The sequence below is a fragment of the Eubalaena glacialis genome, chromosome 1 (assembly GCF_028564815.1).
Source record: "Eubalaena glacialis isolate mEubGla1 chromosome 1, mEubGla1.1.hap2.+ XY, whole genome shotgun sequence".
NCBI lineage: Eukaryota > Metazoa > Chordata > Mammalia > Artiodactyla > Balaenidae > Eubalaena > Eubalaena glacialis.
In genome coordinates this window covers 181,914,763-181,942,343 of record NC_083716.1, presented here as the reverse complement: position 1 = coordinate 181,942,343, position 27,581 = coordinate 181,914,763, and the positions used below count along the sequence as shown (strand labels likewise).

The window sequence follows — 27,581 nt, the reverse complement described above, 5'->3', positions numbered from 1 at the left end:
TTTCTCAGGTAATCTCTCTCTCTCTTCTCCTTCTGGGACCCCTCTAATGCAAATGTTGGTGCATTTAATGTTGTCCCAGAGGTCTCTTAGACTGTCCTCATTTCTTTTCATTCTTTTTTCTTTTCTGTTCAGTGGCAGTGATTTCTACCATTCTGTCTTCCAGCTCACTTATCTGTTCTTCTCCCTCAGTTATTCTGCTATTGATTTCTTCTAGTGTATTTTTCATTTCAGTTACTGTATTGTTCATCTCTGTTCTTTAGTTCTTCTGGGTCTTTGTTAAACTTTTCTTATATCTTCTCGATCTGTGCCTCCATTCTTTTTCTGAGACCTTGGATCGTCTTTACTATCATTACTCTGAATTCTTTTTCAGGTAGATTGCCTATCTCCACTTCATTTAGTTGTTGTTCTGGGGTTTTATCTTGTTCCTTCATCTGGGACATATTCCCTTACCATCTCATTTTGTCTAACTTTCTGTGATTGTGGTTTCTGTTCCGCAGGCTGCAGTGTTGTAGTTCTTCTTGCTCTGCTGTCTGCCCCCTGGTGGATGAGGCTAAGAGGCTTGTGTAGGCTTCCTGGTGGGAGGGACTGGTACCTGCCCACTAGTGGGTGGAGCTGGGTCTTGTCCCTTTGGTGAGCAGGGCTGGGTCAGGGGGGTGTGTTTATCAGGCAGCTGTTTACTCAGGAAGACTTTAAGCAGCCTGTCTGCTTATGGGTGGGGCTGTGTTCCTGCCCTGTTTGTTGGTTGTTTGGCCTGAGGCATCCCAGCACTGGAGCTTACAGGCTGTTGGGTGGGGGCCAGGTCTTGGTGAGAAAATGGCAGCCTCCAAGAAGGCTCATGCCAATGAGTACTCCCCAGAACTGCCACCACCAGTGTCCTTGTCCCTGCAGTGAACCACAGCCAGCACCCTGCCTCCGCAGGAGACCCTCCAATACTAGCAGGTAAGTCTGGCCCAGTCTCTTATGAGGTTACCGGTTTTTCTCCTGGGTCCTGGTGTGCAGGAGACCCTGTGTATACCCTCCAAGAGTGGAGTTTCAGTTTACCCCAGTCCTGTGGGATCACACACTGCTGGCCTTCAGTGCCAGATTCTCTGGGGTCTCCTCCTCCCATTGCCAGACCCCCCAGGCTGGGGAGCCTGATACAGGCCTCAGAACTTTCACTCCTGTGGGAGAACTTCTGTGGTATAATTATTTTCCAGTTTGTGGTTCACCCACCCAGCATGTATGAGATTTGTTTTTTATCACAGTTGTGCCCCTCCTACCTTCTCCTTGTGGCTTCTTCTTTGTCTTTGAATGTAGGGTATCTTTTTTGATAGGTTCCAGCATTTTTTGGTTGGTAGTTATTCAGCAGTTAGTTGTGATTTTGGTGTTTCTGTAAGAAGGGGTGAGCTCACGTCCTTCTACTCCGCCATCTTGTCTCCTCTTTTTTTTTTCTTTTACTTCTTGCTGAGTCTAGTGTCACTTGCTCATCAGGGGTGGCATGCAGAGGCTTTGCATGCTTCACTTCAGACCACAGTTCCTTGGGCAAAAAGGCTGCTGAAGAATTATAGATACTTTAAAATATGAATTTAGTTCTTCTCTAAGGTAGTCTTGAAGTGGTGACTGGTTGAATTTAGAGTTTCAGACACTTGCGTTCTACACAGAAATGAAAGATGTGACATATTAATAGATTTAATGTTGCCAAGATAATAGGTAAGCAATGAACCCTGAAATATTAATTGGTAATGTAATTAAATTAACTCTATAACATGAACCTTATAATATTTTAAAAATTACTGATTCAGGACTTGGGATATAGTGATAATAGTTAACCTGTCAATCCTGGCCACCAGACCAGATGTCCTGCTGTTTGATAAACTGAAGGTTAGAAATGGCAAGCACTCCTGTGGAAAGTGGTCCTTCCTTTCCTTCGAAGGACACAGACAAATCTGAGCCCTATGGTCTTCATTTGATTCACATTTGAGAAAAAAATACAAGATGAAACAACAAAAATAGATTTAGTATAAAATGTGGAGTTAAACTACATGATCTATAAGTTCTCCAACAGCTCTTAAATTCTCTGATTAAATTATATTGAGAAGTATTAGATTTGTTAATGTAATTATTCTCTTTTCCATTGTTAAAAAAATATTCTTTCATATATAGTTTAACTAGTTATATTAACAGTCAGTGAAATGTCATATTCCAGGACCGTTATCTACCACATCCTTTGTATTATTTCCACCAACCATCATAACACCACCTCCCACCATCTTTTCTCCCTTTGTTCTTCCTTCCCTTGTCCCCATATCTAGTAAAATGACTTGTAGATGCTCAAGAAGCATCCATTGAATCACTAAATAAATGAGCACACGGTGTGAGATGGGGGACCTTTGTTGTGGTGGTGGAAGTAGTTGTTATTTTGAAACTACTTTCATGCAGCAGGAAATTTTGACACAAAAATAGATTTTTCTAATGACCTTAAAACCTATATTGTTACAAAATTTTTTAAATCAAATTCACGTGAGTTTTTAAAATGAAATAAAACCCAAAATATCATGTTATATTTGACTGGAGAATCTGTGTTCACATTTTAAGTTCTCAGAAATTTGAATATTGTTTTGAATTAATAGTAATTTAAAAGAAGTTAAATGCAACATGACAAAATGGAAATGGTAAACCTGGAATGTCTCATAATTAACCTTCAGCAATAATGTCACTCACCATTGCTTCTCCCGTGGATGTGAACATGGAGTGTCCAACAAACATTTTAAAAGAATACATAATGTTTTTTTCCAAGTAGGAGATTAAACTGAATTATATTATAAATTTCTGTATTATACATGGATATGGATATGTATACACACACAAAGTTCCTGATTCTTAATGTGGGTCCATTGCAAGGGAAGATAAAAATAAAGATCAGGGCTTCCCTGGTGGCGCAGTGGTTGAGAATCTGCCTGCCAATGCAGGGGACACGGGTTCAAGCCCTGGTCTGGGAAGATCCCACATGCCGTGGAGCAACTAGGCCCGTGAGCCACAATAACTGAGCCTGCGCGTCTGGAGCCTGTGCTCCGCAACAAGAGAGGCCGCAATAATAAGAGGCCCATGCACCGCGATGAAGAGTGGCCCCCACTTGCCGCAACTAGAAAAAGCCCTCGCACAGAAACAAAGACCCAACACAGCCATAAATAAATAAATAAATAAATAAAAATTTTAAAAAAAACAGACTGCAAGAATTCCATTTTAAAAAAAATAAATAAAGATCAGAGCATAGTGGGGGGTTCTCTCTGTCTAGGGCAGTCAAACTTGTAGAGGGTGATGGAGAGAAACTAAGAGATTAGACAAGATCATCTGTAAAGTCCCTGTAGGCACTGTGTTTCTGTTGCTATCCAGTATAGTACTTACCAGATGATATGGAAGCCAAAAAAAAAAACAAAAATGAACACACACTGCTCCACTTTTTACTTCTGCCGCTGCTGTTGGTGAGTAGGACCACAGCGACTCATCATGCACTTCCATCCAGGCCTGTACACTGCACCCCAGCACTGTGGCCCTCTCGACCTCAGTCCTGTCTATCCTTCTTATGTTTTGTAATGCTGGCTGGGGAACTGGTTATGACGCCTTGAGTGTAGATCTAGATCATTAAGGTCATTGGAAGGGTTACTGCCTAACATTAATACTCCAAAAGGAAACATTTCACAAGGTTTTTGTTGGTTTGCACATAGTTACTTATACTTCTTCATAGCCACTTTATGGAGCTAGAGAACTTTAAATATTGTACTTAACTCAAGAGAAACTCATCATTTCATGGATTAGAAGAATTAATATTGCTAAAATGTCCATACTATCCAAAGTGATCTACATATTCAATGCAATGCCTATCAAAATCCCAATGACATTCTTTACAGAAATAGAAAAAGACATCCTAAAATTCATGTGGAACCACAAAATATCCTAAATAACCAAAGCAATCTTGAGCAAGAACAACAAAACTGAAGGCACCACACTTAATGATTTCAAAATATATTACAAAGCTCCAATAATCAAAACAGTATGGTACTGGCATAAAAACAGACCTGTAGACCAATGGAATGAACTAGAAACCCCAGAAATAAATCCATACATCTGCGGTCAACTGAACTTCAACAAGGGTTCCAAGAACACTAAATGGGGAAAGAATAGTCTGTTCAATAAATGATGTTAGGAAAACTGAATATCCACATGCAAAAGAATGAAATTGGCCCTATCTCACAGCATTATAAAAACCAACTCAAAACAGATTATAGACTTAAATATAAGCCCTGAAACCAAAAAACTAGTAGATGAAAGTATAGGGGAAGAAAACGTTCTTGACTGTGGTCTGGGCAATGATTATTTAGATATGGCACCAAAGCATAGGCAGCAAAAGAAAAATAGACAAGTGAGATTACATCAAGCTAAAAACTTCTGCACAGTAAAGGAAACAGCAGAGTGAAAAGGCAACCTATGGAATAAGAGAAAATATTTGCAAATCATATATCTGATAAGGGGTTAATATCCAAAATATATAGGGAAGTCATACAACTGAATAGCAAAAAAACCAAAAAAAACAAAAAACTCGATTTAAAAATGAGCAAAGGACCTGAATAGACCTTTCTCAAAAGAAGATATACAAATGGCCAACAGCTGTATGAAGAGGTGTTCAGCATCACTGATCATCAGGGGAATGCAAATCAAACCACAGTGAGATATCATCTCACACCTGTTAGAATGGCTGTTGTCAAAAAGACAAAAGATAACTGGTGTAGGCGAGGATGTGGAGAAAAGGGAACTCTTGTACACTGTTGATGGGAATGTAAATTGGTACTGCCATTATGGAAAACATTATGGAGGTTCCTCAAAAAATTAAAACTTTATTATGATCCAGCAATGGGTTGCCTTTTCACTCTGTTGATTATTTCCTTTGCTGTGCAGAAGATTTATCATTAGATGTAGTCTCACTTGCCTATTTTTGCTTTTGTTGCTTTCAAATTTGGAGAGAGATTTGGAAGTTTTTCTTACTTGGAGACTGTTAGTGGAACTTATTAGGTGTCCTATTTCTTTTATGGAATTAAGAAACAAAAAATATTAGAGAGTAATTTAACATTTGGGGAGAGATTTGCAAGTTTGTTTTCACTAGGAGACTGTTAGTGGAACATACTAGGTGTACCATGTCTTTTATGAAATTAAAAACCAAACAATTTAAAAATAAAACAAAACCTGAGGCCAGCCTTTAAGATGTTAGCGTTGCCACTTTTAAACGCCTTAAGGAGGAGCCTGGCACTCTCTCTCACCAGCACCTATCCTAGTTCTTATTTTCAACCAGTATCCTAATTTGAGACCCTCTGGTAGACAACTGCATCTAATATGGTATTGATGATTTCCATCATGTATGTATATCCTGCTGATTTAATGTTTTAGAAAATTTGGTTTCTCCAAAATTTATCCCAAAGTAGAGAATCGGCCTGGCATGTGACTCCTGACACAATAACAAGCTTAGGATGTAAATATGTCCTTAGGAAGAACACACAATTTTAAAAAGTCACCTCCTCCAGAATTCTGTTCTCTTAATATTTTAGTTTTTGTCAACACAGTAATCTAACCTTCAAGGATTTGGGCCATGTTAGTACTTTAAAGACAACTTTTTATAGTCATTTGTATCATATATCCATCCCACCCCCCCCCAGATTTAACTGAGGATTAAGTCTTAATTCTATTCCGCTTATTTTGTAAGTTAATAGGAGAGATACATGTATAATATTTCATTTGTTTTCCAAAACCTTGTTCAACAAATTATACTTTTATACTTCATCTTCTTTGTGACACACTATATCAACGTTCCTCGGAGGACAAAGAGTCTTACTTAATAGTGAAGCCTGTTGTGGCTTTAATAAAATATTCCTCAAGCACATGCTTTGACTATGTACATGTCATAACATCTTACTTCCCTATATCTCAGTACAATTATTATCATTATTAGTCAGCATTCATTATTCGTATGTAATAGTATCTGACACAAAAATATCATTGCCCAAAGGGCAGAGAAAAAAAGAGAGACATGCATAAACACCAAAGGAAGTGGAATATAAATCTAGGAAAGAATTTTTTAAGTGAAGAGAACACATGCAGATATTGATTTTTCTTTCTTAGATATTTTACCACAGCACTGCTGGTATCTGAAAACCACTACAGATTATTTTCCTGATAAATACCATACCAATAGCTTTTTTTCAGGTTTACTAACTTCTCATATTAAATTATCTTACTATTCTTCTGGCTGCAAAATAGGAAAGCTAAAAAGAAAAGGGGAAATAGCCCAGTGGTGTTACACTTCTGAAGAACATTGTCAACTGCTTATTTTTTACATGTTTATATTTTGGGGGGAGCAAAAGTAGAACTGGGTGTGTTTTTTAAAGCATTATCCAGACAAAAATTAAAAAGAAAAGAATATATTCATTTTTAGGTCATGGTGGCCAGAGGCTTCTTGACGTGGTAGATGATATCCTCCAGACTGTTGTAGTAGAGATGACGTTTTTGGCTATGTGAATGGATTTGCCCAGATCAGGCCTAAAATGTCAGGCTCGTTCTTTCTCTTTTGTAGAACTCCCTTTTCTTGGAGTTCTAGCCCTTACATGTCCCACACCCTGATGGCTGCTTGTGGCTCTGCCTTACAAGCTTGCACAGTGCATTCATAAAGAGAAGGTCCATCTCTTGGAGGTATGTGATTTTGCTTTGATGGTTTGCTATTACAGCTCATTAATCCACGATTGTATGACATTGCTTCAGTGTGTCTTTTTAAAAAATCCACTTGGAACCCATGACTGATATTTACCATTTGATGGAACAGATAGGAGACTTTCCATTGCAAGTGTCAGAAAGCCCAACCCATGCTCATGGAGGCAAAATGGGAAATTATTAACTCACATAGTAGGAAAAGTTCAGTGTTAGTTGAAGGTATCCCTTAGCCCAGGGGCTTAAAATGCTACCAGAATCCTGTCTTCCAGCTCTGTCTTCATTTTTTAGGCTCCCTCTGGTGACAAGATGGCTGGCAAAGGCTCCAGCTGTGTATATTCTCAGATTCTAGTCAGCTCCAAAAAAGAGACTATTTGAGCAAAAGGTCTAGGCCTGGTAGGCATTCACACAGTTATCTTGTATGCCCATCTGTGAACCATTAGCTCTGGTTTAGGAGAATGGAATGTGCTTATTGGCTTAGATCTAGGTCACATACCCTCCCCTGGAGCTTGGAATAGGATCAGCTCCATACAGTTCACATGGATTGAGGACCATTATACAAAGACAAGACATCTATTCTTCATGGCTAAAAAATAAGAAATGCCCACTACAACATTAAACGACAAATGAAATCACCAGTTACAAGACCCTACTATACAGCCTACTGAATACAACAATGTTAATGTAACACTTTGCTGAGAGAAGCATGCTTATAGAGCATGAGGGTAAAAGAATCCTGAAGCAGTTCAGCCTATATAAAGGGCATTGAGAATTGCTGATTAGGTTAACGTCAAGTTCAAGCTCACATGAAAGATCAGTTTTAGAAACAAGAATATAATCTAAACTCCCACTTTCAGCCATGGAAGCCATGGGAGAAATAGATATACCTTCCCATCTTACACAACTAGCAAACCATAAAAAGTATATAAAACAACAGTCAGACATTGAACAACAGGTGTTACAGTTCTGTGATACCTAAAGAAGGAACACAAACAAGATGAGTCTTAAGATTGCTCTCACTGCCTGGAGGCAGTTTCTAGGCCACAGCACCTGGAGCGGGAATCCAAAGAGGACCTGCTGGTCTAACCAAGTTGAGGACACAGAGACTGGAGTTTGGCAAGACAAAGCAGCTAAAATTTCTGGGGCAGGGTACCTGGGGGACAGAGCTGTACACAGAAAGACCTCTGGAGATCTGCATAGGAGTCTTCATGAGTCTTTGGTACTTATCTACACCTGCATGAGAAAAAACTATCAGAAAACCACCAGAAAGCAATAGGCTGAATAATTACTGAAATTGTCCCTGGGCTGCATATAGTTTTGCCCACCAGTCGGAACAGAAAGACATCATAAAACATAAGGCATTGTTCAAAAGTCCTCAAAATGGTATCATCTTAGTAACATGACTGAATTAGCAGTAGACTAAAGGCTGCAGTGAGGAAAGAAATGGAAACTATTTAAAACAATCCAAATGGAATCTCTAGAGATGAAAAATATACCTGAAATTTAAAATACCTTGGATGGTATTAATGGCATATTAGGTACCACAGAAGACAAGATTAGTGAACCAAAAGACATAGCAATAAAAAATAACCAAAATGGAAGACAGAAAGAATCAAAAGTTTGGTGGGGGGTGGGGGGCACAGCATCAGTGACCAGTGGGACAATGCCAATCAATCTAACTTCAGTGTACTTGGAGTTAGAAGTACATTTTTTTAAAAGAAGAAAATTACACTACTGTTTTTTTTATTAGCATCTTTAAGATTATTTCAATGTAGGAAAAATATGTCAGCAGAAGAAACATGGAATATTTTCCTTTGTCACTGGTACTCTTACATATTTTACAAAGTTCTTTAAAAAGCAGCAGGGGAAGTGGGAGGAATACTTGTTACATACAGATGAATAAAGAATGACGCAAAATTCTCATCAGCAACTATGCAAGACAATGGAATAACATTTTCAAAGTACGCAACAACAACAAAAACTATAACCTAGAATTCTATATCCAGCAAAACTATCTTTCAAAAATGAAGACAAAATAAAATATTTGTTTTTTAAACAAAGAAAAACTGAGTGAATCCATCACCAAGAGACCTATGCTATAAGAATATTAAAGGAAGTTCTTCAGACAGAAGGAAAATAATACCAGATGGAAATTTAGATCTGTACAAAACAATAAAGAATGCCAGAAATGGTAAACATATAGGTAAGTGTAAAATATGTTTCTTTTCCTTCATTTTAGTGTTTTTTAAAATATAAATTTACTGTTTAAAGCAAAAATAGTAATATGTAGTTTGTACAAGTAAAACAACAATATCATAAAGTACAGGGTGGGAGGAGTGGAAATGTACTGTTGTAAGATACAGTATACATGAAGTGGTATAATATTGAGGGTAGAGTATAATACTGTTAAAGATGTGTACTGTAAACCTTAGAACTCTAAAGAATAAAATAGTTATAAGCTAATAGAGGAGGCAAAATGGATTCATAAAAAGTATGTAATTTATCCAAAATTAGGCAAGAAAAGAGAAAAAAGAACAAACGGAATATATAGAAAGAAAAAGCAAAATAACAGATTTAAACCCAGTTATACTGATAGTTACATTAAATGGAACTAGACTAAACACTCCATTAAAAGATAGAGGTTGTTGTCAGATTGGATTTAAAAACCGAGACCCAACTATATTCTATCCACAAGAAATCCATTTTAAAGACACAGAGAGGTAAAAAGAAAAAGATATACCATATAGACAATAATTCGAAGAAAATTAGAATAGCTATATTTATACTAAACATAATAGTTTTCAGAATAAATATTATTGGCAGTAAAAACATTAAAATTCATTAAGAGGGGACTTCCCTGGTGGCACAGTGGTTAAGAATCCGCCTGCCAATGCAAGGGACATGGGTTCAATACCTGGTCTGGGAAGATCCCACATGCCGCAGAGCAACTAAGCCCGTGTGCCACAACTACTGAAGCCCGTGCACCTATAACCCGTGCTCCTCAACAAGAGAAGCCACCACAACGAGACGCCCTCACGCTGCAACGAAGAGTAGCCCCCGCTTGCTGCAGCTAGAGAAAGCCCGCATGCAGCAACGAAGACCCAACACAGCCAAAAATAAATAATTAATTAATAAAAAAATAAAATTCATTCAGAGGACATAATTTAAATTTTATAGGCACCTAAAAACAGAGATTCAAAATATGTAAAGCAACAACTGAATTGAAAAGTGAAATGGACAAATCCACAATTATAGATGGAGATCTCTACACTTCTCTCTCAGAGATAGGACAAATAGACAGACAAATAGAACAAATGGAAAATTAGTAAGGACTTAGAGAAGACTTGAACAACAGTATCAACCAATTTGACCTAGCTGATATTTGTATTCTACTTGGCAACAGCAGAATACACATACTATTCAAGTGAACATGAAAGATTCACCAAGATAGACAATATTCTGGGCCATAAAACAAGTGTCAATAAATGTAAAAGGACTGAAATCATACAAAGTATATCCTCTTACCACGACAGAATTAAATTCAAAATCAATAACAGATATCTGAAAATGTTCCCACATATTTGGAAATTAAACAACTTACTGTTAAATAACTCATGAATTAAAGAAGTAATCACAGGGACATTGGAAAATATTTTGAACTGAATAAAAAGAAAAATACAACACATCAAAATTTGTGGAATGTGGCTGAAGTAGTGCTTAAAGTGAAATTTGTACCATTAAGTGCTTATTTGGGGAAAGAAAAAAAAGGTCAAATCAATTAGCTTCCACCTTAGGAAACTAGAGAAAGACCCAATTAAACCAATAGAAAAACAATAGAGAAAATCTGGATCTCTTTTACTAGAGCTTTAAAAAGGGTTTGAACTACATAGTTTAATAATTTTTTTGCACATTTTAGTCAAACCTTTTTCCAGGTGTATTAGAGGAATACTTTATTCATAATATAATATGTTTTAACAGCAAACTTCTTTAGATGACATATTTACAACCAAACCAAAGAGAAATTGAAATCTGGTTTTGTGGAAATGTTAATATTAGTACAGACTTTGAGGCTTTGTGGAATTATGGATCATAAGATAACGTGGATTAGTCTGAGGCTTTTTTTGTCTCTCAGTGTTCAGTTTACATACTGCAATGTGGTATAGAGATTATCTGTCACTCAGCTGTGTATTATACAGTGGATTCTATTGCACAACCAAGTTGATTCATTGATTTTATTTTCCTGTTATATCAATACCGTCATAATACAACTTTAGGAGATCGGTATTTTGAAGAATTGATTCACTGTGTCGATATTTTTTATTACTGGTATTTGAATGCAAACATTATTCCAAGTAATGAAACTAAACTGTCAAAGTAGAAGTGTTTTAGGTATGGCATGTGACATGTTTAAACTTTAACCGTTATTCAGTTTAGAGGTAAAGCTCTCATTAGAGCTCCTATGAAAAGAAATTAAAAAGAAATTTGCTTCTGAAACCTGGAAAATGGCTAAACATTAAATTATAGGTTTTTTAATACTTTAAACACCCATATTTTGAAATGGAAAGTGTTTTTTAATTACTGGGTGATATTTATTGTTATTTATTATACAAACTGTACCTTGTAATGTGATAAATAAATAAAATAAATGCCTTGATTACTTTGGTGTTTCCACTGCCTGATTCCAGGATTTCAAGTCGATGGCTTTGTGCAAGGGGCCACTCTTGCAGCTTAGAACAGAACCTTGACACCAGAAACTGCGTTCGTGTTCCAGCGTTAATGTGGTTGTGTATGATTCTCAGCAAGTTCATTTGCACCACATCAGCTCAGCTGTAACTTTATTTATTTATTTACTTTTGGCCACACCACGCAGCACGGGATCCCAACCAGGGATCGAACCTGTGCCCCCTGCAGTGGAAGCACAGAGTCTTAACCACTGGACCTCCAGGGGAAGTCCCTCAGCTGTAATTTTTAGATATTTCTCCTTCATTGGGCTAGTGTTGATAGGGAAATGTAGATCATGAAGGAAACCATAAAGAAATTTAAACTTTGTTAGTAAGGCCCTGTATAGGATTATGGTGAATGGACTGTGTGAGTAGAATTGATAATAATTCATTATTTTTTCTGTGCATGTTTAAAGTATTGTTTTATATACCGATTAATAAAAACCATTTTTATGTTTTTCATGTGGAAGCAGAGCTAAATTATTAATATTGTCCTAGTAATTGCCCTACTAGTAAAGTACAACTAGTGTTGTCATAGCCTAACCATGTTATATCAGCTTTTTCCTGTAGTTATTTCTCATATTTAAGGGGATGCCACTTATTTGCGGTATGACCATCTTATGTCCAGCAGGCTTTTATAGTTATCTCCCTCAATTTTGAACAGTTTTCTCACTCTTGAAACATTAGGTCACTGAGTTTTCTGTCATTTGTCATGCTTTTCACAGTAATACTTCTGACAGTGTTAACTACTTGTGAGGTGAAGTGTGTGCCTCACAGAGTCCCTGCACAATCATGTGTAGCAGCCAGTTGTAGAAGCCATTATTAGCACCTGCGCCCTTTCGCCAGCTGTCCAGTGCCCCCATGCACACAGAACCTCCGAGATCCTGTCTGCCGCTGGCCAGAGGGTGTGCCCCTCCTCCTATACCAGGCACTCACCAGCCCCAAGAACTGCTCGAAGCCATGTTTCAGCAAGTGCTCCGGGCATTCCTTCTGCCTTTCCTGGTGTGGGCACCACCTTTCATGTCCATTCCATCAGGACAAGAGGGGGAGGAGGCATAGTCAGCGTGATTATCAGTGCTGCTGGCTTAACCGTACCCAAACCTTACTGTTTGTTATAGATTTTTCCTGAAGAATGTTAAGACCACTAATAGTTTAAATAACAAGGCAAGAAGGTATTGCTTTGATACTAAAGATACTCCTATTTTTAAGTTCCCCCTCCCTACCTATTTTTCCTATAGGGAACCTCTATACAATTTTATGTATTTGTTGTTAATGATCATAGCCAATGTTCTACATTCTCTTCTCATTACTTAGTATAAATCAACATATACTTTAACTGAAGAGGTCAAATTAGGACCCAAATTCTAAATTCCAAATCTTTTGGATCAAAATCAAGCCATCTTGGTGAGACTAAAATCGGTTACTTAAAAGAGTACATTCTGGTTGCCCTAAAGATAAAAATGGAAAAGAAAAAAAAAAGAGAGAGAAAGCCTTTCCTGCCCAGCTGCCTGCCTACCTATGTTCCTTTCGTTTCGATTTTGATCATCTGTTCTCTCCCTTCATTGCCCAGTACCGCGCTGGAGAAACTGACTCATCAGGGCCTCCCAAATGAAGAGCGGCAGCTGAAATGTCATTCCCACCTTCTCAAGCACAATTTCATTTCCCGCAACGTTCTTATTGCCTCCAACATAGTTTACATTTGCAGCAGGCTTTGCAGGCATGCTCCTTGGCTGTTTGCGTTCATGCTTATTTCTAGAAGTAGTGTTATGGCTTGGAAGGGATAATGAATATGTGCTGAATTTTTCTTTCTCTTCTAATAGCATGGAATTCTTTTCCGTTGTTTCTGTTACTGACATTCAAACTGGAGATGTGAACGTCAGAAACATGAGAAGCAGACGTGCTGGTTTTCTTATAGAAGCCAGGGTTTGGGTCAGTATAACAGTAGGCCCAGTGAGAATGGCTTCAGTTTTTACCTAGACCAGTACACAGGAGACGCAGGACCCTTGGCCTGTGCCACGTGGGCCTCTCAGTAGCCCACCCATCTCCCTCGCTGTCTGTCCTTTTCAGCCTGCTTCTGACCAGTGCCCTCCCTGTGACAGACTCTTTTGGGTCCATTAGTTAATCCAGTCTTTCATCTACAGTTTTAAGGTGATTGATGTGACAGGAGGTATTCACAGGTGAGAGCAATCTCAGATGCCATGGTAATAAAGTTGTCCTTTTTCCAGTTGCAAAAGAGAAGAGGTCTTTAAAACAAGTTGCTATGCCCTTTGTTCATGAAGGTATAATTCAAGCCGTGTACTCTTTCACTTTCATTTGTCAAGATGTACCAAAAGCTTTGGAGGTGGCCTAGAAAAAAAATACTTGTGGCCAACTTACGAGGTTACTTTTCTCAGGACCATCTCTGACCTCACTAATACTGTTATATGATGATGCTGATTGTTACCAAAACATCCCCCAAAGGAATCCCTTTTTTATAAAATGATCAAGTGATTTGTTTAAATAACTCTAAGGAAGAAACAGTCCTGTTTATAAAGGAATTGGTTATTTTCCCACCTTATAAAGCCAGTGTATGTCATTATGGTCATACAGTAAACAGCAGAAACAGGTGGCTTCTGCTTATAAGAAACAATAACTAGAGACTAAAGAATGTCACAGAATAAAAAACAAGATGCTAACACCTCCTTTCTCACAAGACCACTGTCCCTCAGCCTCAGCTACAAGAAACCGGAAATCTGGTGGGTTTCATTTGGTTTGGTTTCTTAACACCTTCAAGAGGAAGATAGATGACACATTTTCTTGATTTATATCCAGTGCTAGCAAAGTTGTCAGATTTCCTGGTCCATAACTGAGAACTGATGGATGGAAAAGGGAGAATGGTTAGGAGGAAAGAAAAAGAGCCAACAACTTTGGAGAATAAGAAGAGACAGGAAAACTAAAACACAAACTTATGAAAACGTAAGAATCTGGGGCAATTTAGAATTGAAATCCCCTAAAAATGGAAAATGTCAGCTAATGAGTGTTCGTTGTATTCTGTTATGAAGACGTCAGTAATCTTGATTCCCTGAGTGTTGACCTGTGCAGATGTCTAAGAGCGTCTGCTACACTACAGGGAATCACAGGCACAAGTCACTCTGTCTTATAAACCAGGGCTTGGCCCGAGCTCCTGCACTCCTTGTGAACCACTCAGGCCTCCTTTCTACCAGATCCCACCCTAGCTCTTTCTTAGCATTCTAAGCAGAAAGAACCCCCAAGATGCAACTTTTGACCTTTTAATTATTGCGTTTTGAATGCCTGTTACATTCTGATTTGATCATTCTGAGACGGGTAATCAAAATACAACCATATCTAGGAAGCAGAATTATCTGCAGGTGTCAGTGCCCTAGAGCCTCATCTGCAGGAACAGCGCCCTGTTTCCGTCGTGCTAGGTAGAGGAGAACAACTGCAGAGCTATTCTAAGTTGTACAATTTGTGCAACTGACTTGTTAAAGATATCTTTTTCTGAATTGGTAAAATATGTGAGATAAACATCACTGATAACGTAAAACTGCATATAAAAGAAAACATTTAGATAAAGCTCAAATATAACACAATCACCCTTTTTAAACGAAAGTATCTGTCACTTTTTCTTTAATGCACTTGACACCGGTATAGTATGATTGTAATGACATCCAGGAAAGAAGCTTGCTTTCAAGTCCAACAGCCCTTCTCTGAATTTCTGGCCAGTTCCAGTTCCTATTCCCCACTTTTTCTAAACTCTTCATTGGTTCCATGACTGAACTTACTTCCTAACACACAGAAACTAGACCATCGGGTATGAACTCCCTTAGCCTTCTGCCTCCAGGCCCCCACCACTCCTGCACTGCACAGCCATCCTCTCCCCCTTACCCTTGGCCCTGCCAACACAGGGAAGGGAAGAGTTGAGTTTTCTCTTATTCAAAACTAATCCCTCTGCCCTGGCTCCCGTCGCCATTGGATGCCCTCAGGAACCTTACTCCATGGGTTACCTCCTGTTTCTCAGGAATCTTCAATCAGCCATTTCCATCTCTTCCACTGTTTCCCTCCCACCTCACTTCCAAACCTGTTCTACTTCTCTTCCCCCCTTAATGCCATCTTCCCCCTAAGAGTTAGCCCTCGTTCTTCCTCTCTCCTTTGCCTCCGATTCAGTTAGTCACCAAGCGCTGTTGATTCTGCCCCATGTTCTCCATCAGCACTGCCTGAGTTCAGATCCGTGTCATCTGTTACCTGGACTACTGCTGTAGCACCCTACCTAGTCTGTCTTCCTCCAGCCTTGTCCCCTCGACTGTGTCACTTTCCTTAAAAATCTTCAGTGGCCCTACATTGCTGACTGAACAAAGTATACATTTGTAGGCGTGGAAGAGGCCCTGTCTGCCTCTCAGCTCTTGCCACGCCAGTCATTAGGGTCACCTAATGCACCCCGCCCCATTCAGGCCTGATCTGCTCACCTGGCTGACCCTGCTCATCCCGGAAGCCGCAGCTCACACATAATACCCGAGCAGTGCCCACCCCAGCTACCCTCACACTTTGCAGACACTTTCAGAAGAGGCTTTTCACATTATATTTAACAGGAGAAACCTATGGTGAATTCCTTGAGCCAATATTTGGTTTAATCTTTGTATATGTCATCACCTAATAAATGTTTACGAATGAATAAAAATAATTAATGAGTGACATCTATTTGTTTTGATGACCTCTAGGGGAATAAAAAAGACAAAAAGACTACAATACTCCGTTTTTACAAATACAGTCCAGCGTCATGAAAGTCACAAAACAAACAAAATTTAAGAAATAACGAATTTTAGATACAAAAATTCAAAAGGGAATCCAGTTAAATCCTGTTATACAAATACAAGTTTAGTAAGCTTCCAGTGCTTCAAGGCCTACTTCTAGAACCATTTCCTGGAGAGCTACATAACCTGCCTTACTAACAGTTTAAAAAAACAAAAGTAAAAACACCACCACCACTAAAACCAGCCCCAAGTGGCAAGATGCCTTTATAAAAACCTGTCCAAGAAGGAAATGTATAAAGAACAATTTCCTGAAGATTACTTTCTGAGATATACGTGTGATTCTCTGATTAGAGAACATTGGGCCGCTTGGACAGTGAAACCCTTCCTTCAGCATATGTAATATGAAGAAATGCCCCAAGGTTTTCAAAAGGCCACATTCATTACTGCTTTGTGAAGGTGAGAAAGGGAATTGGTTCTATCACAATATCTCAGTACCCAGTTGTGTTTGCCAAGAGCCCTTCTCTGTTTCAGTGGTTTACATACCAGTAGAACTTTAACACCCTTTATCATGAGTAACTGGCAGGTACAAAACCGGGACTTCCTCCACACTTCTAATCCAATTTATTAACCTTACCAAGTTAAGTAAAACTGGATTATCCTGAGACTTCCCCTAAAAATAACTTCACAATTCTCTAGCTATTTCATGATTATATAACTTTTAAAATATGAGTCAGTGCTATCTATTTCACTCATTCGCCTCAGATTAAAAGCAAGATTACATACTTTATCCAGTTTTATTCACTCAGAGGAACACAGAAGAAAATAAAGACATCACAGACTATCTGAAAGTTGATCTTGAGCTCGGCTTCAGGAACTCCAGGAAATGCTTTCAGTTTACAGGCTCTGAACGTCATTAACAATCCAGAAGCAACTGTATCTGCATTCCTGACCCTTTTCCATAAAAGACATAGAAGGGATTATGGCCGCCTTTTCAAAATCAACACAACATTTTGTACTTGAGCTTACTTGGCAGTGATCAGAGTCACAAGCACATACCTGCTTGGAATGAACCCTGGGTTATCCACTGCTACCTTATATGGATATTTTGGCCAGTAGTAGTATTTCGAATTCTGATATACCATATTTCATTGATTCTACTATATGCTTTTTTTTTTCATTTTAACATCTCTGAAATTGGGATTAAGTTTATAATCAGTGGCATGTCATAAATTAATTGGCATGGTTTTTCTAAATGGAATATATGTATCTTACATTCAGGGTAGGTCTTATGTTCAGTAGCCTCTTAAGTTTGAAGTAAGTTTATTTATTTATATATATATATTAAAAATCACTTACTAATATACAAATAAGACCTAATTAAACTTAAAAGCTTTTGCACAGCAAAGGAAACCATAAACAAAATGAAAAAACCTACAGAATGGGAGAAAATATTTGCCAACTATGTGACCGACAAAATATACAAACAGCTCGTATAGCTCAATATCAAACAAACTATCCAATCAGAAAATGGGCAGAAGACCTAAATAGACATTTCTCCAAAGAAGACATACAGATAGCCAAAAGGCATATGAAAAGATGCTCAGCATTGCTAATTATTAGAGAAATGCAAATCAAAACTACAGTGAGGTATCACCTCACACTGGTCAGAATGGCCATCTTTAAAAAGTCCACAAACAATAAATGCTGGAGAGGGTGTGGAGAAAAGGGAACCCTCCTGTACTGTTGGTGGAAATGTAAATTGGTGCAGCCACTATAGAGAACAGTATGGTGGTTCCCTAAAAATCTAAAAATAGAGCTACCATATGATCCAGCAATCCCACTCCTTGGCATATATCTGAAGAAAACCATAATTCGGAAAGATACAAGAACCCCAAAGTTCATTGCAGCAGTATTTACAATAGCCAAAATATGGAAGCAACCTAAATGTCCATCGGCAGATGAATGGATAAAGAAGACATACACATACACACACACACACACACACACACACACACACACACACACACACACAATGGAATACTACTAAGCCATAAAGAAGAATGAAATAATGCCACTTGCAGTAACATGGATGAACCTAGAGATTATCATACTGAGTGAAGTAAGCCAGACAGAGAAACACAAATACCATATGATATCATTTATATGTGGAATCTAAAAGGAAGGAAAAGACACAGATGAACTTATTTCCAAAACAGAATGTTTACCAAAGGGGAAAGGGGAAAAGGGAAAGGGGAAAGGGGGAGGGATAAATTAGGAGGCTGGGATTAACATATACACACTACTGTGTATAAAATAGATAACCAACAAACAAAAAAATCACTTATATAAATAGAACAGTAGTAAAAATGACAGTCTTAGCTGTGAATTTCATTATTTGCCATAGCTGTTTTGGCAGATATGTTGAAATCAAATCATCACACTTTGATTTTCACTCTCTTGTATTACTGTTCTCTGCTGGAGGAAATCATATATATGTAAGAAATTATCTCAAGTAAATAATTTGATACAGATCAGTAACTTCCTTGTTCCCTGTCCCTTTTCTTTTAACTTATTTCTTGAGTACATTTTCAGCCAATATTTGCTCAGAAGTCTTAAAGTGTTACTGATAATATTCAAGATATTTTTTCTTTTATTCTTTAATGTTTGGGGTTTGGATTTATTGCTTCTCTATTCTACCAATATTTTTTTCATTTAGGTTAAGCTAGAATGGCTTCTCTTTCCTATCCATAAAGTCTATGGGTATCTTGGCATTTGAATCCTTCTTCTTTGGAGGTTCCTTTCTTAGGGATAAAAGAATCAAATGCAGTAAAACCTTTATGAGCTGGAAAGATGAGTGAATAATTACTATATTCAAACAGGGTTTCTGATCAACTGTAGCTTCTGCAGTTTCTAAAATATATTCATTTTCTTTTGCTAACGTAGTCAGTATCAAATGGTTCTGAACAGATATTAGCACTTTTTGATGATTCTGTTGTAACCAGCCACTAAATATCACCTTCACCACCCGTGGCCCTAACTGTGGTCACAGAGGACAGGAGATGGATCATCTGACAAAATCCTTACAGACAGATTCTACATTACTCCTCATCCTCCTTCATGCCGTAGCGCTCAGAATATGCCCGTACTTGTATAGCGCATAGATGAGACTGCTTCCAGCTGGAGGGGACCAGTTGGAAAATTCCACTGTAGAAATTGTTTTCAAAAGTAAATAGCAGAATATTGGTTTGATTTATCACCATTTCTAAAACAAAGAGGAAATCAAGCTCTGAAGGAAATTGTAACTGCTTGGCAGTTCCACGCAACCAAGGTTTTTCTAGCTGTAACCATACTGTGCCTCTTGATACTGACTATGGCTTGTGTATGACTGCTTGGAAGGGAAATAATCTCCTCATCTGTAATCTCCCCTCGGGCCACTTTGTCACTACTCTTTTTCAGGTCCACACATTCAGGGGGCCGCACTGGTGTGAATACTGTGCCAACTTCATGTGGGGACTCATTGCTCAGGGAGTGAGATGTGCAGGTAAGAGCTCTTCCCTTTTCGCCTGATTGCGTAAGTTATGAAGCTATAAGGAGTAACTCATGAGGCGCTTTGCTATTCTGCACATATAATGGGCTGGACCCCCGTTTGCTCTTAACATGCAACAGGCTGGATTCTCAGGCAGCCAATTTGACTATTGATATTTTATCTGCCCTTCACCTTCTTGTACTTAATGGGCAGCAGTCTGGTCCATTAAAAAGAGAGAAGTTGTCTTGTTCAGAAAGTCTGATAAAAGGAGATAAAAGTAAGGCAGTTATATTTGCCTTGCCTTTGATGTTGCAGCGACTAAATTTATAAGAATGATTTTTTTAAAGCAGTGTACAGGGACCTATGATTGTTGCCTTAGAAACTGAATTTTAAAGATAACTTGTTAAGCTGAATTGTCCTTACTAAATTTTGTGAAATCAAATTGAAGCTTTAAAAATCTGTGAATTTTATCTTAAAAGATGATTACCAAATTCTGAAAAACCACTTAGTCACTAATATTTTGTTTGTGACATTTTGAAATCTTGAATATGCCATAGCCTCTTTATAAAATATGACCATAGTATTTTAGATTTAAATTTAGAAACTTGAAGGTTTCCACATAAAGAAATAACCAACTCAGGGATTTATTGAAATGCTCTATGAAATAAGTAGTTATTCACATCATGTGAAATTCATTTGTATAGAACAACTGTACTGGCCATTTATTCAAACTGCTCTAAATTCTGGCATAGGCTTAAAAATAATTATTTAAATTTCGGATGTGTAATGTTAGGTCATAGAAGTTTCTTTCTGCTATTTAAGTTGTAAAACTAAAAAATACCTTCTTACATGTCTTTTGCCCGAAGCTTAACTCTAAAAATGTATGTGAAGAGTAAAGTATTTCAAAATGGTAACTGAAGTAATTCTGTCAAATTTAGCACTGTAAAAATCCACATTTCTTTTGTGGCATGATACCTAATGGAATATTTTTGTTGTCCATTACGTGCAGAAACTTCTGGGGTTTGATTTTTCTTATTTCTAAATTGCCTTTTCTTTGAGTAGCAAGGTGTGGTATGCATTGCATGTGAACGTTCCAAGTCGCCCTTCCTTCAGTTATAACTCCCTTAGCACCACTAAGGCATGATAAGGTTCCAGGCATGTATCACTAGCCAGATCCATTCAGGGACCTCGCTGCCATGAGGAGGGGGAAGAATTCCTCACGTCTTGACTTTGAACTGTGCAGAGGTGTCCGTCAAGGAGAGCCTCAGCTCAGAGCCAGTCTAATTCCTCCAACATCCTAGAGGGCTGACAGCCCCATTTGCAGGTCTCTGCCCAGAGAATAAATGAGGACATTATCTTTCTGGCTAGTGGTTACCCAGAGTCAGGATGAGGACCCGTCACTAGGAAGGTTGTGGTTGAGCCTTTGAATGGAACATAGTCGTGTAGTTAAGAACATCCACGTCGTTGTGGTGTTTCAAAGGCAAATGGAGTACCCTTTCCAAAGCACAAATCACCTGCTCGAAGAATGGTCGTCTTAATAAGCCTGGTTTGCCTTTATGACATAGCCTTGACCAGCTGAGACTGCAACGGTTTCTTACACACTTTAAGACTGTCACTAATTCAAAAGCTTTTCTTTTACTAGAGTGATGATGTTTATTGTTTACATTTTGAAAGAGTGAAGGCCATCTACATGGAAATTTTGAGTCAGCTATTAGCAGAGAACCAGCACAGCACATGTGAATAATCTTTGGCCATATGCTACAACCCCAAATCATGTTTAGAAGAAATGTTTTGGAATGTTTATGATAGTAATAATGTGAAGGAAAAGAAGAAAGAAAATGATTCACCCCATCCCATAGCCACCCACTTGAATAGCCTCCACTTTTTATTGTGAGTAAAGGTCAACAATGTAAAGAAAAGCCTTTTCATTTTATGTTATATCTTCTCTTCAAAAGCATCATATTCTATGTGATTGGAACCCTATTACTGAGCAATATAAGAACAAGTCAACCCATTTTTTTTAAATGTGGAAGGTTGGGATTTGAATTACTTCTGTTTTCTATGACAACCAATTACATTTAGATTGACGGTGGGATTCTTTCATCTGAAGTGGCTCATCCTGACCTTTGAGCCATCTGCTTTATATAAAACAGAATGCAAAGAATTAAGAACTTCAAGAGAGAGAGAACTAACTGTGGTAGGGTGAACATTGGCTCCCCAAAGATGTCTACTTCCTAATGCCCAGAACCTGTGACTGTTTCCTCTCATGGCAAAGGAGACTCCGTGATTAAGTTAATGAAGTTGAGACGGGGAGATTACTGTGGACTGTCAGAGTGACCCAGTGTAATCACAATCAAAGCGTCCCTGTAAGAGGAAGGCAAAAGAGGCTGAGTCAGATAAAAGGTATAAGAACAGAAGCAGAGGTCAGAAAAGAGCAAAGATGCTATGCTGCTAGCTTTGAAGATGGGGGAAGGGGGCCATGAGCCAATGAATGCAGGCAGCCTCTGGAAGCTGGAAAAGGCAAGGCAAGAAACAGATTCTCCCCTGGAACCTCCAGAAGGAGGTCTTAGGCTTGCTAAGGCCTTGATTTCAGTCCAAAATCAGTGAAACTGATTTTGGGCTTCTGACCTCCAGAACTGTTAGATGATACACTCATGTTGTTTTAAACCACTGAGTTTATGGTTATTTGTTACAGCAGCAACAGGAGACTAATACATTAGCCACTAAGCATTAAAGCTTTTACTTCCAAAGAAAAATGGAAGTAATACTGCCTGTCAGAAAAGAGATGTATTTATCTGCTTTTGATCCCTAAGACAGCTTGCTTTGTTCTGGTTTCTTTTTTCAAAATCCACCAAGGCAGAAGAGAGGTTGTCAGGAACTTTTAAAGGAATGTTTGCCAAAAGCAGCACTTTTGTATCCCACCACCCCCCCCCACCTCTTTTTTTTTAACATTATGCAAAGTGTTGGGTGGTGTTCCAGTCACCAGGCTGGTGGCAGAGTAGCTGAAGGAATCAGACTGAATCCAGCTAATAGCAAGCAAGCTGTCCCTTCCGTACTGAAAGCTCTAGGCTTGCTCAGCACCCACAGCTGACGAGGACAACTGAGGGAGCAGCAGGGACAGTCATGGGGATGCAGTCATTGCAGACATGATCTTTCCAGAACTCCACAACATGAGGTTCCACAGTCGGCGTTAAACGTCTCACCTACCACAGTCTCCCTTACTTTAGGCTTCTTTAAAGTGAGTAAAATGACGTTGCAAGAGACCATCTAACTGCAGCTTGGGAGTGGTGCTCCTCCTACTAAAATATTTACGAGCAAAGTAAGTGGCCTTCAAAAGTTAAGTGCAAAGGATCATTGTTGTTCAGATGGAATAATTTTCCCAGACCATTTTTCCTTTCTTTGTGAAATGTAAGCTTATAGGTTAAAGTAATCTATTATAAGATCACCAAACATCTCTCTCATGAAAAAGACCATTATTCCACCAGCATTCCTGAATTGTTTTCATTTTAGCCTTCCCAAAATATTCTAAGAAGTTAAGCCGGATAATAATTGTAAATCAGACACATCAACTTAGTGTTGGTTGTTTATGAAAGTAACTTCATTTTTCTAGTGTATCATTATCATTGCTGCCGGCCCCCAAAAGGAAATTGCAGCAGGTTTTTTCCTAATAATAAAATGTATTTATTGCTTTGCATATACAAACACTTAACTTTTAGGTTGGAGAAGGGGAAGTAATGCCTTCTATTTTAATTACTGCTTTGATTGTACCTAAAAAGTTATGTTTGTCCTTGTAACCTAATGAGAAATTGGTTAGACTTGCTTACGACTTTCATGTAGCTCCTTTTAATTGAAAGCAATGTTTTCATAAATATCCCAAAGAACAAAGTATTCTTCTTAATTTTGCTTGTGAAAATAATGACTTCTGATGCATGTTAGAAATGGGCTAGTCCCACTTTTCCTGGGTGGGCATGGAGGTGGAGGTAGGGACAGCTAAGAGACATGTTTTAAAATAAAACTTCTATTTGCAATTAATTTAAAATAGGAACACTCATAGGAAAGAATGAATGATTACCTTTCCTTTCAAAACACACATTAACATTACCCCTTAATCCTATCAATAGAATATAAATAATATCAGCTATTTATTTCAAAAAATAGGTTTCTGTGCTTTTTAGATATAAAGCACGCATGTTTTTTAGAGAAATCAAGCCCAGAAAATCTGAAAGTAACCTCAAATTAGTATTCTAATAGAAATACCTGATTAATAAGGACAGAATGAAATATGATTTGAATTTCTCATTCCTCCTTTCATGTGTTTATTCTGTGCTTATTAACTTGAAGAATTGGGAGGGGGCAATATGATTTAATTGTAACATAAAAATAACCTACCAAACCAAGAGATGCAACAAATGAAATAATCTTTTATGGACTTTTTTTTTCATTTATACTGTAGAGCTTCCCTGGGAGAAATCAAACTATATAGGAGTTATATGACTTTAATAAATAAGTATGAAAACCAAATAAAGTCTTAATGGCAACCTGAAATATTGATATATTGCTAGTCCCTGAAGCAGCAATTTTCAGAGCCAGCGCAAAGCTGGTATATTGCACTGTGAACTTAAGCGTATAACGATACTTCATTTTAATGACTTCACCCCATCCTTTGGTCTTTTGAAGGACTTCATATCCAATCCTGCCAAAAAATTTGGCCTTTGAAATTTATTTCTAAAATTGAGCATAATATATTGTCCCATAGTTTAATCTTATCCAAGTGTAAGAAAGAATATCAGTTTAGGAAACATTTCCCTTCTCGTTAAATACCTAAATATGAGCTCAGTCATCTCTTTGTCCAGTTTTCACTGAGTCGCAAATAAATAAGGCATTTGCTGATGTGTAAAATGGGAGATAACTGCACACATTCAAAGGAAAAACGTTAATGTTAATATCAGACCATTAGTGCCATTCAGATGTTTTGATATTCTGTGGATGCATCCAAATTTTACTGTTTTGCCTTCTACTGGATTTCTACTTACTTAGGAAAGAATGTGACAAAACAAGAATATAATGGGTACGTTTTATCACTGCTTTTTAAAAGTCCTTGCCAAATCACATATAGATTTCTGTAACAGTAAAATATAGCAGAGCCTTTTAAACTCAAGTATATACAACAAATAATAGGTACAACATACATTATTGAATAAGAGGTTGAAAATAGCAAATTCATCTTCAACCCTGAAAACAATAATTCAGCGTACATGGTGTACTGCTGGTGAAAAGTGGTATATATATCACTCAGTGGGAAGAGCACAGGCTGGGAATTAGGAAGCCAAGGTTTACATCTCAGTTCTACCAGTTTCTGGCTGAGCAACTTGAACAAGTCATTTAGCCTCTCTGAGCTTCATTGTCTTTGTGAAAAGAAGACACTGGGGTAAGTTGTTACTAACAGCCATTTCCAGCTGGATCTGTGACTTCTGTGTACACAAAGTATGAGGCACATCAACATTATTTTTAGATAATGAAGCCCTGCTGACTTTTATACTTTTAAAATATTATGTAAGGGTTCTTCCAGTTCTAGACGAGTTGAATAAATATGTTTTATTCCTCACAATAATGATAACAAAAGACCCTGGACAGAATATATACATCAACTATCAAAAGACTGTGAAAGTTGGGTAAAAGAAGGAAGGCTGATTAGGGACCTCAGGACTCAAGGAACCCAGAAGCGAGTTGCCTGGTGGTATTTTGGATTTGGGGGTTTTTTGAAACTCCTGTGTATCCCAGCCTGAGCATTAAAGATACCCACAACCCATAAATGCCAATAGGCACAGACAAATCCTGAGAAAAGCTGGCCCTTCCTAGCCAAAGCCCTGGGAAAAGGGCACCCAAGCCGGACAGAAGTCTTTTAGCCATATCTACCATTCTCCAGGTGAACACCATGATAAAGCCACATTGCTACCCCTACCCACGGACTTCTGCTGGACGCTGCAGGAGAAGTCTGTGGGTAGAACCCTGTTTTCCATCCCACTCTGCAGTAACAAGGTTGCACTTCTCTCCTGTGAGTCTGTGAGTAGAGCCCTGTCTTCCATCATCATCTTGCAGGAAGAAAGTGGTACCCCTCCTTGGCTGAGACTGTGGGTGGAACCCTGACTTTCACCCCCCCGCCTACAGTAGAAGCAGCACCCACTCAGCCCAAGTCTACGGGCAGAGCCCTGTCTTCATCCCTGACCTTCAGTAATGAGGCAGCTGAGACCATGATCGGAACTCTATTCCGTGCCCACCCTGCAGTTCCATGCAGCACAGCACTCCTCCCCGACCAGGTTTGTGGGCAAACCCTGACTTCCATCCCTACCCTGCAATAATAACTAGGATATGGCCCTCTTCCCTCCCCAGAATGTGGGGTAGAGTCCTGCCATTTGAGTAACATACAAGTTTGGTAGGCAAAATAGCACTGCAATAGCATTACAAAGGCTTTGTAAACTAGTTTGACGTTTGAAACACAGCCTATGAAAGTGTGCCAGGATGTGCATTCTAAATCTAAACAGGTTAACTACCTGCTAAAATTGAAAATTTCAGTAGGAACCAGAGTCTTATAACACTCAAAATATCCAGGATGCAGTTCAAAATTACATTTCATACCAAGTACCAGGAAAATCTCAACTCAGATGAAAAAAGACAATCAACAGCCGCCAATATTGAGATGACAGAGATGTTGGAATTATCAGACAAGGAAAGCAGCTATCATAAAAACGTTCCAAGAAGCAATTAGAAACACTCTTGAAACAAATGAAAAAAATAGGAAATATCAGAAAAGAAATAAAGATATAAGAAAGAACTAAATGTAAATTTTAGAACTGAAAATTTTATTAACAAATAAACCCACGGGATGGGCTCAATGGTAGATACGATATGTCAGAGGAAGGAATCTGTGAAGCTGAAGATAGATCAGTAGATACTATCCAATTCAAATGAGAGCAAAAATAGATTTTTAAAAGTGAACTGAGCTTCAGAGACCTGTAGAACAGTAATAGAAGATTTAGCATTTATGTTGTTGGAGTCCCGGGAGAGGATAAAGAGTGAGAGGGTGAAAAATATTTGAAAAACTCGTGGCTGAAAACTCCCCAAATTTGGTGAAAGCAGTCAGAGAAAAATGATGTACCTATTTGGAGGTGCGTTTATGTAAATGAAATGTATAAAGAACAGTGTAGATGAGGAAGCAGCTATAACCCCAGCATCCAAGTCCTTTTCAGGACCTGGCATTCACATCTGACGAACACAGAATTGGCCTAGAAGTCAGCTTAGCTCCTGACCTTAAGCTGATTATGACAATGCCTTACAATGAACCCTGGGGCACTACCTAGGAAAGGCCTCTCAAAATGTTTCATTCTTCTAAATAATAACAGAGTCATGGTAAACAATTATAATTTACTATGTGTAAGCATTTTATGTGTATTAACATTAAAGCCTCACATTAACATAATAATAGAACCTAATAATAGATCTAAGATTAATGGATAAATACTATTATTATTCCCATTTTATATAACTGAGGCACAGAAAGTTTAAGTAACCCCCTCAAAATCACACAACTAATAGATTCTAGATCTAACTCTAAATTATGGAAGTTATACAAAACATTAAAATTTCAGGGGGAATGAGGTCCTTTAAGTGGCCATTGCCATTGAGTTGCCTTATGATTGAATCAGAAATCTTATTTATATCTAATATAGAATAAAGAGGAATTTGGGGTTTGGGTTATGCATTCATTTGGACATTATTTAACTACACAGAACAGTGTTGGGTCATTTCTTCAGATGGTACAGATCGAGCTCATTGCCCTGGCAACCTTTACGTATTCAA

General features: G+C 38.2%; 1 protein-coding gene across 3 annotated transcripts in view; it reads left to right on the top strand.

The window, feature by feature from the left end:
- Positions 1-27,581, top strand: part of CHN1 (chimerin 1) — a 200,456-nt gene that overhangs the window by 157,883 nt on the left and 14,992 nt on the right. For all 3 annotated transcript variants that reach the window (XM_061185121.1, XM_061185112.1, XM_061185131.1), the window contains one exon: positions 19,655-19,739. In XM_061185121.1, coding sequence (XP_061041104.1) covers positions 19,655-19,739 — 85 coding nt within the window. The remainder of the gene's footprint in view (positions 1-19,654; positions 19,740-27,581) is intronic.